A 14,852-nucleotide genomic window follows, 5' to 3' on the forward strand; every position below is an offset into this window, starting at 1 on the left:
GTTTCATGATATTCTAGTATAGTTTCATGATATTCTAGTATAGTTTCATGATATTCTAGTACAGGTTCATCTTATTCTAGTACAGTCTCATGATATTCTAGTACAGTTTCATGATATTCTAGTACAGTTTCATGTTATTCTAGTACAGTTTCATGTTATTCTAGTACAGTTTCATGTTATTCTAGTACAGTTTCATGATATTCTAATACAGTTTCATGTTATTCTAGTACAGTTTCATGATATTCTAATACAGTTTCATGTTATTCTAGTACAGTTTCATGTTATTCTAGTAGTTTCATCTTATTCTAATACAGTTTCATGTTATTCTAGTACAGTTTCATGTTATTCTAGTACAGTTTCATGATATTCTAGTACAGTTTCATGTTATTCTAGTACAGTTTCATCTTATTCTAATACAGTTTCATGTTATTCTAGTACAGTTTCATGTTATTCTAGTACAGTTTCATGTTATTCTAGTACAGTTTCATGTTATTCTAGTACAGTTTCATGTTATTCTAGTACAGTTTCATGATATTCTAGTACAGTTTCATCTTATTCTAGTACAGTTTCATCTTATTCTAGTAAAGTTTCATGTTGTTCGAGTACAGTTTCATGTTATTCTAGTACAGTTTCATGTTATTCTAGTACAGTTTCATCTTATTCTAATACAGTTTCATGTTATTCTAGTACAGTTTCATGATATTCTAGTACAGTTTCATGTTATTCTAATACAGTTTCATCTTATTCTAGTTCAGTTTCATGTTGTTCGAGTACAGTTTCATCTTATTCTAGTACAGTTTCATCTTATACTAGTACAGTTTCATCTTATTCTAATACAGTTTCATGTTATTCTAGTACAGTTTCATGATATTCTAGTACAGTTTCATGTTATTCTAGTACAGTTTCGTGTTATTCTAATACAGTTTCATCTTATTCTAGTACATTTTCATCTATTTCTAGTACAGTTTCATCTTATTCTAGTACAGTTTCATGATATTCTAGTATAGTTTCATGATATTCTAGTACAGGTTCATCTTATTCTAGTACAGGTTCATCTTATTCTAATACAGTCTCATGATATTCTTGTACAGTTTCATGATATTCTAGTACAGTTTCATGTTATTCTAGTACAGTTTCATGTTATTCTAATACAGTTTCATGTTATTCTAGTACAGTTTCATGTTATTCTAGTACAGTTTCATGTTATTCTAGTACAGTTTCATGTTATTCTAGTACAGTTTCATGATATTCTAGTACAGTTTCATGTTATTCTAGTACAGTTTCATCTTATTCTAATACAGTTTCATCTTATTCTAGTACAGTTTCATGTTATTCTAGTACAGTTTCATCTTATTCTAATACAGTTTCATGTTATTCTAGTACAGTTTCATGTTATTCTAGTACAGTTTCATGTTATTCTAGTACAGTTTCATGTTATTCTAGTACAGTTTCATGATATTCTAGTACAGTTTCATGTTATTCTAGTACAGTTTCATGTTATTCTAGTACAGTTTCATGTTATTCTAGTACAGTTTCATCTTATTCTAATACAGTTTCATGTTATTCTAGTACAGTTTCATGATATTCTAGTACAGTTTCATGTTATTTTAGTACAGTTTCATGATAGTCTAGTACAGTTTCATCTTATTCTAGTACAGTTTCATCTTATTCTAGTTCAGTTTCATGTTGTTCGAGTACAGTTTCATGTTATTCGAGTACAGTTTCATGTTATTCTAGTACAGTTTCATGTTATTCTAGTACAGTTTCATCTTATTCTAGTACAGTTTCATGATATTCTAGTACAGTTTCATGTTATTCTAATACAGTTTCATGTTATTCTAGTACAGTTTCATCTTATTCTAGTACAGTTTCATGTTATTCTAATACAGTTTCATGTTATTCTAGTACAGTTTCATGTTATTCTAATACAGTTTCGTCTTATTCTAGTACAGTTTCATGTTATTCTAATACAGTTTCACCTTATTCTAGTACAGTTTCATGTTATTCTAATACAGTTTCATCTTATTCTATCACATATGTCAACTCTACATAGAGTGGCTATCTATCAAGATTTCCAGTTTGAAGTTTCCTCTTGTTAATTCAGTGTGCTGCTAGAGGTTTCCTTCTGAGGGAACTGTATAGTTAAAAGGCTTCTCCCAAATTACCTCTGACCCCCCCTCATCCTGACCTCTGACCCGTCTCTCATCCTGACCTCTGACCCATCTCTCATCCTGACCTCTGACCCATCTCTCATCCTGACTTCATCCTGACCTCTGACCCATCTCTCATCCTGACCTCTGACCCACCTCTCATCCTGACCACCTCTCATCCTGACCTCTGAGCCCCCTCTCATCCTGACCTCTGACCCATCTCTCATCCTGACCTCTGACCCCCCCTCATCCTGACCTCTGAACCACCTCTCATCCTGACCTCTGAACCACCTCTCATCCTGACCTCTGAACCACCTCTCATCCTGACCATCCTGCCCATTGGCTGCTGCTGATTGCTCTTAGTGTGTTTGTAAGTGAGACCTTGACTCTGACCTTACCTAGTGAGGAAGGATTACAGTTCCTCTGCCAGGTGGCAGCTTTGATGAGATTACACTGGGAGAGATGGGGGTTGTCAGGATCCCTGACACACACACACACACACACACACACACACACACACACACACACACACACACACACACACACACACACACACACACACGGCTAGTGTAGCTCACACACAGTCACATACACACACACACACACTGACAACCCCCAGACCAGTAGCAGCGTGAGTGAGTGAGTGAGTGAGTGAGTGAGTGAGTGAGTGAGTGTGACAAATGGGGAACGTCTGTAAGGGGATTTTACAGGCAGCAGACACCCATGGTGAGGGAGAGTAGAGGAACGAAGGAGCAGAGATATTACACTCTGTCTGTGTCTCAAATGGCACACTATTCCCTATGTAGTGCACTACTTTTGACCAGGGCCCAAAGGAGTTATATAGGGAATAGGGTGCCATTTGGGACACAGAAATTCTCGCTCTCAGGCTCCAATACCTACAGGCCTCCGCTCTGTCAGAGTGGGCCTCAACATCAGACAGGATCATGGCTGTCTAAACCAGGCTGTCCTGGCTAACAGAGCCAAGTCATTCATTCATCAAACATCCACAGCCTCTCATCTAGAACATTTGGCTGTAACTAGTTTGAAAGCTTATTGTAAATGTAGTGAACGTTGCTGCTTTTTCAGAATCCATGTTTATCAGCCCCGTTGGTCCTCTCTATATTCTCCCAGATGCATACAGTACATCCATTTTAACCCATGTTCTTCTATCTTGGTCATGGGCGCCCACAGGGTGTGCATGCTTTTGTTCCAGCCCAGCACTAACAGCCCGGTACTAATACAACAAATCAACCAATCATTATTAAGCCATGTGGTTTCACAGAACCAGGATTAAAGAACGTTGTTTTAACCTCCTTGTTCTGTGTTCTGTCTCATCCTCCTTCACTCCCTTCTCTTCCTCCTTATCCTCCCTCGCTCCCTCCTTCACTCCCTCCCTAACCTCCCTCCCTCTCACCCTTCTTCACTCCCTCCCTCTCTCCTTCCCTCCCTATCCTCCCTCCCTCTCTCCCTCCTTCACTCCCTCCCTCTCTCCCTTTTCACTCCCTCCCTATCCTCCCTCCCTTTCTCTCTCCTTCACTCCCTCCTCTTCCTCCTTATCCTCCCTCTCACCCTCTTTCACTCCCTCCCTAACCTCCCTCCCTCTCTCCCTCCTTCACTCCCTCCCTCTCACCCTCCTTCACTCCCTCCTCTTCCTCCATATCCTCCCTCTCTCTCCTTTACTCCCGCCTCTTCCTCCATATCCTCCCTCTCCCTCCCTCCCTCCCTGCCAGGAGGATGTGAGTTGGACCTGGCCCGGTTCTTTCAGCTCATCAACGACATGGGCGGCATGCAGCAGGTCAGCGACATGAAGAAATGGAATAAGCTAGCCGACCAGCTCCGTATCCCCAAGACTGCACAGGTACTGTACTGCTTCAAGGCTGCATAAATGGCACCATATTCTCTATACAGTAGACTGCTTTTGACCAGGGCCCATAAGGCTCTGGCCTACTATATAGGGAATAGGGGGCCATTTGGTATTCAGCCTCTTGTGTTGACCATGATGCTGTTCTGTAACAAACAATTCCTTCCAGCATCTGTGTCTTGTAGTGTTTCATCTACACTGAAGTGGGTCATTTTGTTTTCATCCTACTTTTTTATTTGAGATTGACTTCTGATGAAAACCAACAGCCAGCCCAGCTAGCTGCATAGCTAAGTACAGCACTTTGACATTTGATGTTAACACTGCCCTCTCTGTCAACTGTCAACTGCAACGTAATAATATCCTACCACCCGACCACAGGATCGTCTGGCCAAGCTGCAGGAGGCCTATTGTCAGTACCTACTGTCCTACGACTCCCTGGACCCCGCTGAGCGCATCCGCCTGGAGAGGGAGGTGCTGGAGGAGAAGGGGAGGCTGGAGAAGAAGAAAGGGCCCCTGGAGGGCCACTCAGATGACTCCCAACAGAGCCTGCTCCAGCTGCCCCGCTGTGAGCCCAAGAATGGCCTGGTAAACGGGGTGATCCGGAGGAACGGCCTGCCCAGGAACCTGGAGGAAGGAGCGAAAGAGGGGAAGAAACAGGAGAAGGACATGTGGCTGAGGTCCAGCAGGAGGAGACTGTTCTCTCAGGAGAAGAAAGGAGGAAGAGGAGGAGCAGAGGAGGAGAAAGAGTTTCTTAGTGACCAGCACAAGTGTATATACAGGGTAGGTCATGTTATCCCCTTTCTCTGGCCCTGTACACACTCAGGTTGAACAACTGATGTACAACACATTTGGCACAACAAATGTGATACAACGGACAGTTTTTCTGGACACAAATAATTACCCAAGCATAGTGGAGGCACTACAAAATGCACAATGCTTGTGTAAATATTATTGGTTAAGTCTATTGGTTAATGAGCTCTGTGGTAGCTGTGAGTGGGCAGATTGAATACAATGCAGCACTGTCAATACAGTGTGTATAGCTGTTAGTGCCTGGAAGCAGAACTACAATATCCCTGGTTCAGTTGCTCTCACATCTAATATAGGTCATTGCACATCTGCAAGCACAGAGGCCACACACACGATCAGACACACACGCACACACACCTCATTTTGACAACACGTCACCCCATGTCAACTTATCACTGCCAGTATTTCTGTCTTGATGCTCCATGATGATCTTCTGTTGCTCACAGTTCTCTTATCAGTAGTGTCAGTTACAGTTCTCCTGTAGTATCAGTTAGTTCTCCTGTAGTATCAGTTAGTTCTCCTGTAGTATCAGTTAATTCTCCTGTAGTATCAGTTAGTTCTCCTGTAGTATCAGTTCTCCTGTAGTATCAGTTACAGTTCTCCTGTAGTATCAGTTAGTTCTCCTGTAGTATCAGTTAGTTCTCCTGTAGTATCAGTTAATTATCCTGTAGTATCAGTTAGTTCTCCTGTAGTATCAGTTAGTTCTCCTGTAGTATCAGTTAGTTCTCCTGTAGTATCAGTCAGTTCTCCTGTAGTATCAGTCAGTTCTCCTGTAGTATCAGTTAGTTCTCCTGTAGTATCTGTTACAGTTCTCCTGTAGTATCAGTCAGTTCTCCTGTAGTATCAGTCAGTTCTCCTGTAGTATCAGTTAGTTCTCCTGTAGCATCAGTCAGTTCTCCTGTAGTATCAGTCAGTTCTCCTGTAGTATCAGTCAGTTCTCCTGTAGCATCAGTCAGTTCTCCTGTAGTATCAGTCAGTTCTCCTGTAGTATCAGTTAGTTCTCCTGTAGTATCAGTTAGTTCTCCTGTAGTATCTGTTACAGTTCTCCTGTAGTATCAGTCAGTTCTCCTGTAGTATCAGTTAGTTCTCCTGTAGTATCTGTTACAGTTCTCCTGTAGTATCTGTTACAGTTCTCCTGTAGTATCAGTTAGTTCTCCTGTAGTATCAGTCAGTTCTCCTGTAGTATCAGTCAGTTCTCCTGTAATATCAGTTACAGTTCTCCTGTAGTATCAGTTAGTTCTCCTGTAGTATCAGTCAGTTCTCCTATAGAATCAGTTAGTTCTCCTGTAGTATCAGTTAGTTCTCCTGTAGTATCAGTTAGTTCTCCTGTAGTATCAGTCAGTTCATCTGTAGTATCAGTCAGTTCTCCTGTAGTATCAGTTAGTTCTCCTATAGTATCAGTCAGTTCTCCTGTAGCATCAGTTAGTTCTCCTGTAGTATCAGTTAGTTCTCCTGTAGCATCAGTTAGTTCTCCTGTAGTATCAGTTAGTTCTCCTGTAGTATCAGTTAGTTCTCCTGTAGTATCAGTTAATTCTCCTGTAGTATCAGTCAGTTCTCCTGTAGTACCAGTTAGTTCTCCTGTAGTATCAGTCAGTTCTCCTGTAGTATCAGTCAGTTCTCCTGTAGCATCAGTCAGTTCATCTGTAGTATCAGTCAGTTAATCTGTAGAATCAGTCAATTCTCCTGTAGAATCAGTTAATTCTCCTGTAGAATCAGTTAATTCTCCTGTAGAATCAGTTAGTTCTCCTGTAGAATCAGTTAGTTCTCCTGTAGTATCAGTTAGTTCTCCTGTAATATCAGTTAGTTCTCCTGTAGTATCAGTTAGTTCTCCAGTAATATCAGTTACAGTTCTCCTGTAGTATCAGTTAGTTCTCCTGTAGTATCAGTTACAGTTCTTTTGTAGTATCAGTCAGTTCTCCTGTAGTATCAGTTACAGTTCTCCTGTAGTATCAGTTAGTTCTCCTGTAGTATCAGTTAGTTCTCCTGTAGTATCAGTCAGTTCTCCTGTAGTATCAGTCAGTTCTCCTGTAGTATCAGTTAGTTCTCCTGTAGTATCAGTTAGTTCTCCTGTAGTATCAGTTAGTTCTCCTGTAGTATCAGTTAGTTCTCCTGTAGTATCAGTCAGTTCTCCTGTAGTATCAGTCAGTTCTCCTGTAGTATCAGTTAGTTCTCCTGTAGTATCAGTTAGTTCTCCTGTAGTATCAGTCAGTTCTCCTGTAGTATCAGTTAGTTCTCCTGTAGTATCAGTTAGTTCTCCTGTAGTATCAGTTAGTTCTCCTGTAGATCAGTTAGTTCTCCTGTAGTATCAGTAGTTCTCCTGTAGTATCAGTTAGTTCTCCTGTAGTATCAGTTAGTTCTCCGTGTCAGTCATCAGCTGTAGACAGTTATTCTCCTGTAGTATCAGCCAGTTCTCCTGTAGTATCAGTTAGTTCTCCTGTAGTCAGTCAGCCCTGTAACAGTTAGTTCTCCTGTAGTATCAGTCAGTTCTCCTGTAGTATCAGTAGTTCTCCTGTAGTATCAGTTCAGTTCTCCTGTAATATCAGTTACGGTTCTCCTGTAGTATCAGTTAGTTCTCCTGTAGTATCAGTTAGTTCTCCTGTAGTATCAGTTAGTTCTCCTGTAGTATCAGTTAGTTCTCCTGTAGTATCAGTCAGTTCTCCTGTAGTATCAGTTAGTTCTCCTGTAGTATCAGTTAGTTCTCCTGTAGTATCAGTTAGTTCTCCTGTAGTATCAGTCAGTTCTCCTGTAGTATCAGTCAGTTCTCCTGTAGTATCAGTTAATTCTCCTGTAGTATCAGTTAGTTCTCCTGTAGTATCAGTCAGTTCTCCTGTAGAATCAGTCAGTTCTCCTGTAGTATCAGTTAGTTCTGCTGTAGTATCAGTTCTCCTGTAGTATCAGTTAGTTCTCCTGTAGTATCAGTTAGTTCTCCTGTAGTATCAGTCAGTTCTCCTGTAGAATCAGTCAGTTCTCCTGTAGAATCAGTCAGTTCTCCTGTAGTATCAGTTAGTTCTGCTGTAGTATCAGTTCTCCTGTAGTATCAGTTAGTTCTTCTGTAGTATCAGTTACTTATAGCGTTTCATCTCTCAGTTTGACTTCTTACTTTTTAAACCTGGCTCGTAGGGAGTATTCTGTCTGTGAATGCCAGCATAGCTGGGCCCATATGAAATCAATATATTGGGCCATAATAAGAAATACAGTAATCTCCTCCACACATGTGGGAAAGCTTACAGTGACTGACTGTAGTCCAACCAACCAGGGATTTTCCTGGCACATTCATACAGGCTGTCCCTGCCCGGCTGTTTGTCATGTATCTGAGCTTATGTCCCAAATGGTGCCCAATTCCCTGTCTAGTGCACTACTTTTAACCAGGGCCCTTAGGGCTCCGATCGAAAGTAGTACTCTATATAAGGGAATAGTTAGCCATTTGGATAAGGGAAACGGGTGCCATATGGGAGGCAACCTGAGAAAAGCGTCTGGATGGAAGACTCCCCTTCAGAATGTGCTGAGGCTGCAGCAGCAGCGGGGAGAGGAAGGAAGATGATGTCATGCAGCACAGTGACATCCACATGTATCATGTAGTTTTCACCCTCTCAGAGAAAAGCTTTTTGTTTTTGTCTGGCTGTTCAACTAACACTCCCATCTGATTGGCTGTGATAATCGTTACATTGACAGTGGGTGCGTCCCAAATCACATTCCTTTTCCCTTTTCTAATGCAGTACTTTTGACCAGAGCCTGTTCAGAAGTAGCATGTCATTGGGGACGGAGACAGTATCAAGGGGCTTAAAAGACTACTTCCTGTATGGTCTTACTAGTCTCTTTGGTTGTGTTTCTGTGTCATTCGATTGGCAGTATATCAAAACACCTCAGTCCATAAGCTCGTACACTCTTTGTTTGTGTTCATGATTTGCTGTGATAATCTTTACATTGACTGTATATCAGGGAACTTGAAAGGGACCATAAGGTCTTACCCCTCCCTCTCTTTGTGTTTCTCTATGGCAGGGGAAGTCGGTTTCTCTCACTACGTTCTACAGGACAGCCAGGAATACTATGAACATGTGTTTCAACAAGGAGCCTGGGACGGCTGAGGTGGAGGTAAGGTCTACATATCCCAAACTGTTATATACCTGCTACGTAGGTTGCGCTACTTAAGGCCCTATTCAGGTTTCAGAGAAGTTGACTTAACATGGACTTAAATAAAAAAAATACACATTTGACTTATTGACATAAATCCATGTTAAGTCTACTTATTTCAAGTCTGAATCGGCCCTTAGTGCACTAGTTTTGGTCAGGGCCCTGCTATTTGGGACGCAACCATATAGTCATAATGAATAAGTAGTATAATTCACTGGGACCATAAGTAGTATAATTCACTGGGACCATAAGTAGTATAACTCACTGGGACCATAAGTAGTATAATTCACTGGGACCATAAGTAGTATAATTCACTGGGACCATAAGTAGTATAATTCACTGGGACCATAAGTAGTATAATTCACTGGGACCATAAGTAGTATAATTCACTGGGACCATAAGTAGTATAACTCACTGGGACCATAAGTAGTATAATTCACTGGGACCATAAGTAGTATAATTCACTGGGACCATAAGTAGTATAACTCACTGGGACCATAAGTAGTATAATTCACTGGGACCATAAGTAGTATAATTCACTTGGACCATAAGTAGTATAATTCACTGGGACCATAAGTAGTATAATTCACTGGGACCATAAGTAGTATAACTCACTGGGACCATAAGTAGAATGGAGATGACTGATCAGGTCATTGACATATTTCTTCTCTCCTTTTGTCTTTCTTGTCAGCCATCCCACTGTGTGATCTACTGTCACTACTTGTTTTTTCATCTACATTAATGCAATAATGTTTCTGTCTGTGATTGCAGCAGGAGTACTGGAACATCGTGGAGCAGAGGGAATGTCATGTTGCAGTGCACTGTGGGAAAGTGGACACTAAAACTCATGGGAGTGGCTTCCCAGTTGGAAAGTCTGAGACGTTTTCAAAGTAAGGGCCTAACAGCATTATCCTATCACATGAATGGAGGATTTTGAATTTCCTGCTTATTCCCTCCTGATTCCTGGAATCTTCCAACTGGGATTTCTGGAGAACCTGGGAATTTTTGGAAAGTTAGGGGGAATTTTACAACCCTGTAAGGACTGTGGTGGTTAATTTCTGTTTTACCAAATGAGGAGAAACAAACTCCACACACCAGTCAGAGTTATACTTAAACTACATCTTTAATAATAAGAGCTTTGCAATAGCACTGACTTTCAACGATTCCCTATTTCTAATGAACCGTTGAGAGTGACAACACAAAAGTACAAAGATCTTTTATAGCCAAGATACACCCCTCTCAACCTACATGATGAACAACAGATACATAGAATGGTCACAAGGTTAAGATTTGTATGAAAGATATCTATAATACATAGCAGATAGCATCTGCTATGTCAACAGTTTTCATTGTACAGACCAGTGTCTGGCCCTTCTACTCCAAACTGGAACCGTCTCTTCCTGGTACGGTATAGAACAGAAACATTAGCTCATCCAATGGCATAACTCAATTGTCAACTCTAGATACTCCCATCTCAAGTAAAACCCCTTCTTGACCCCACTCCTGGACAAGCTCACTGAGGGGAGTGAGTCTCTAGGTCATACACTATCCCAGGATAAGTGCAACATCAGAGAGGACATACAATGGTTCCATACACTGCCATACACCTCCCCCCAATGCCAAAGGAGGGAGTGACTTGCGCACAGACATTGTGAAGACAAGTAATTGGTTCCCCATTAATCACGCCATTCCTTCACATGGTTTAAGAGTAGGTAAAGACACATTCACAGATGAAGACAATGTTCCATCCTGTCCTCTTCCCTTTCTGATATTCTGCATAGCACCAGAGACATGTAAAAGACAAGCCTGACCTCTTCCCTCTCTGGGCCCCAAGTGACTGAGCCCCAGCTGAGGGAAGAAGTGTAACTGCCAACACCAGAGTCCAAAGGGATACATTCTAATAACAAGTATATCACATAAGCATATTATGCAGATAAGACATCTTAATTATCTATGTTACCCAACTAATTCTGATTCATCCGCCACAGGACATGCATAAAATATGTGTTCTGTTCTCTTGTCTCCACTCAAGACATGGATGGAACCTTACAGTCCTTCCCAATAATTCAGGATCCATCTTACGCCATCTTGGTGCTGTGCCAGGTAATCATCTATACCTATGACCCTCTCCTTTTACACAGGATGACAGTCAAGTGTATTGTAATACAGACAGTTGTAAGTAGCTGCAGAGTGAACTGAAGGACTCCCATCAGCTTAACTACAACAGTTCCTTGAAAGTATGTTGTGCTAGTTTTTTTGTTTTATACAGTATATCCTAATTTTTGGTGACACAATTCAATTGCATTCTGCTATGTATTAAGTGAGCTTGAACTGACTAGAAAAGCTTGACAGTCTACTATGTCTTCCTTTGTGGTTCTACAGGAGTGACCATTCCTTGGCTGAACATCGGCATGGTCTTCTCTACCTCATGCTGGTCGCGAGACCATCATCGCCTTCCATACATTGATTACTTACACACTGGTGCTGACTGCATTTGGTAAGTAGTGGTTCACTGCTCACTGCCCTCTCCCAGTTTAATCCTACGGTCACTCAGGTTCACCACCTGCCACAACCAATGGAGAACGAGCTCAGCATCAGTTAGTCAAGCCTGATGAAATAGAACTAATGGAGATTGATTTAATAGAACTCCCTGAGCGTGGTCAGTACAGTATGAAGGAAACGCTGTATGGCTCAGTAGGTAGAGCATGGCGCTCACAACGCCAGGATAGTGGGTTTGATTCTCTGGGACATCCATATGTAAAATGTATGCAGCATGACTGTAAGTCTCTATTGGATAAAAGCATCTGCTAAATGGTATATATTTAAGCAATAAGGCACGAGAGGGTGTGGTATATGGCCAATATACCACAGCTAAGGGCTGTTCTTAGGCACGACGCATTGCCTTATTGATATTATAAACTGGTTCGCAACATAATTAGAACAGTAAAATGTTTTGTCATACCTGTGGTATACGGTCTGATATTCCACGGCTGTCAGCCAATCAGCATTCAGGGCTCGAACCACCCAGTTTATAATATATATATATATATATGGAATTCTTGAAAGACCAGACAATATAAACTTTTTTCTTTTTCATTACATTATTCAAATATGAAATACAAATCTCCAAATGTATTTTTGTTTCATTTTATAACGCTATATAATGCTCCAGGCCTGATTTTGTTAGCATTTTGGCATGTTTTTCTAGATTCAGAACATAAAACATTTTGTTAGCGTTTTGGCATGTTTTTCGAGATTCAGAACATAAAACAACATTTATAAAGGAAAAATGATCCCTTAGTACAAACATCACAGCAAATATGTCAATAGTTTAAGCATGTGTTACAGAAGAGTGATTAAAATATATTTTTATAATAAAAATAAAAAAAGTTCTTAAGGGGTTTAGCCATCAGTGACGGAGTTGACAACAGATACTCAAAACAGACATTTTTGCCTCAAAGTATTTTAAATTTGTAAAGTATATTAAATTATTCTTTCTGCACTCTGACGGAGTTGACGTTAGACCAAAATCTTTTTTAGGGTTTTGAATATGGTGATTTCTATATTGTTTGTTTAAAATATATCAGATAGTGGAGAACTTTCCAGACTATGAGTGGTCTTGTTGCACTACATGTAATGAGAACATGAAGAGGTCATTATGGTAGAGCTGTCCCTGCTCATTCCTGATTTGAGTTGACCAAATCTCCAGACACATCTTTTAGGAATCACAGTTTCGAGATAAGGGCTATTGCAAATAACTACACAAGATCCTTTTTCAGTTAATATTAATTATTGCCAGTTAAAAAATATATATAATATAATTTTGGAGTTTGAAATTGGGATCCTTTTCTCCAGACAATGGCATTTCCGGGTATAGAGCCAACATGGAAATGAATAATATTGAAAATATTTCGAAAATTCCAAAAGCAAATCTTTCCCCTTATAAAATTCCCCTCAAAGTAATTGTTAGGCTCAAATAAAATGCTATAAAACTACAATAAAAATAAAGTTTCATTGCCAGACAAGGATATTATTATTATTTACTAGTACTATGACATGTGTCCACTAACTCCAACATGTTATCATATAGTGGTACACAATTAGATCCTAATAACCCATGTGACCTGGGGTCTAGGTACTGTATTCCTGCTGAGGAGAAAGTGAAGCTGGACAAGGTGGTTCACACACTGCTGCAGGCTAATGGAACCCCAGGACTGGAGATGTTGGAGAACAACATCATGGTGAGACTGCAGGATACACAGCACACACATACAGTACAAACATGGACTACAGAAATACTGTCCACACATACAGTACAAACATGGACTACAGAAATACTGTCCACACATACAGTACAAACATGGACTACATAAACACTGTCCACACACATACAGTACAAACATGGACTACATAAACACTGTCCACACACATACAGTACAAACATGGACTACATAAACACTGTCCACACATACAGTACAAACATGGACTACAGAAATACTGTCCACACATACAGTACAAACATGGACTACAGAAACACTGTCCACACATACAGTACAAACATGGACTACATAAACACTGTCCACACACATACAGTACAAACATGGACTACAGAAACACTGTCCACACATACAGTACAAACATGGACTACATAAACACTGTCCACACATACAGTACAAACATGGACTACAGAAATACTGTCCACACATACAGTACAAACATGGACTACATAAACACTGTCCACACACATACAGTACAAACATGGACTACAGAAATACTGTCCACACATACAGTACAAACATGGACTACATAAACACTGTCCACACACATACAGTACAAACATGGACTACAGAAACACTGTCCACACACATACAGTACAAACATGGACTACATAAATACTGTCCACACACATACAGTACAAACATGGACTACAGAAACACTGTCCACACATACAGTACAAACATGGACTACAGAAACACTGTCCACACACATACAGTACAAACATGGACTACATAAATACTGTCCACACACATACAGTACAAACATGGACTACAGAAACACTGTCCACACATACAGTACAAACATGGACTACATAAACACTGTCCACACATACAGTACAAACATGGACTACATAAACACTGTCCACACATACAGTACAAACATGGACTACAGAAACACTGTCCACACATACAGTACAAACATGGACTACATAAACACTGTCCACACATACAGTACAAACATGGACTACAGAAACACTGTCCACACATACAGTACAAACATGGACTACATAAACACTGTCCACACATACAGTACAAACATGGACTACATAAACACTGTCCACACATACAGTACAAACATGGACTACAGAAATACTGTCCACACATACAGTACAAACATGGACTACATAAACACTGTCCACACATACAGTACAAACATGGACTACATAAACACTGTCCACACATACAGTACAAACATGGACTACAGAAATACTGTCCACACATACAGTACAAACATGGACTACATAAACACTGTCCACACACATACAGTACAAACATGGACTACATAAACACTGTCCACACATACAGTACAAACATGGACTACAGAAATACTGTCCACACACATACAGTACAAACATGGACTACATAAACACTGTCCACACATACAGTACAAACATGGACTACATAAACACTGTCCACACATACAGTACAAACATGGACTACAGAAATACTGTCCACACATACAGTACAAACATGGACTACAGAAATACTGTCCACACATACAGTACAAACATGGACTACATAAACACTGTCCACACACATACAGTACAAACATGGACTACAGAAATACTGTCCACACATACAGTACAAACATGGACTACAGAAATACTGTCCACACACATACAGTAC

General features: G+C 40.3%; 1 protein-coding gene across 1 annotated transcript in view; it reads left to right on the top strand.

Moving 5' to 3' along the window:
- Positions 1–14,852, top strand: part of LOC145863951 (protein Jumonji) — a 128,394-nt gene that overhangs the window by 64,410 nt on the left and 49,132 nt on the right. The window contains exons 8-14 of the mRNA XM_082968539.1: positions 3,881–4,008; positions 4,390–4,791; positions 8,818–8,910; positions 9,721–9,839; positions 10,982–11,052; positions 11,332–11,446; positions 13,085–13,190. Coding sequence (XP_082824665.1) covers positions 3,881–4,008; positions 4,390–4,791; positions 8,818–8,910; positions 9,721–9,839; positions 10,982–11,052; positions 11,332–11,446; positions 13,085–13,190 — 1,034 coding nt within the window. The remainder of the gene's footprint in view (positions 1–3,880; positions 4,009–4,389; positions 4,792–8,817; positions 8,911–9,720; positions 9,840–10,981; positions 11,053–11,331; positions 11,447–13,084; positions 13,191–14,852) is intronic.

The sequence above is a fragment of the Salmo salar genome, chromosome 02, assembly GCF_965601325.2.
Source record: "Salmo salar chromosome 02, fSalSal1, whole genome shotgun sequence".
Taxonomy (NCBI): Eukaryota; Metazoa; Chordata; class Actinopteri; order Salmoniformes; family Salmonidae; genus Salmo; species Salmo salar.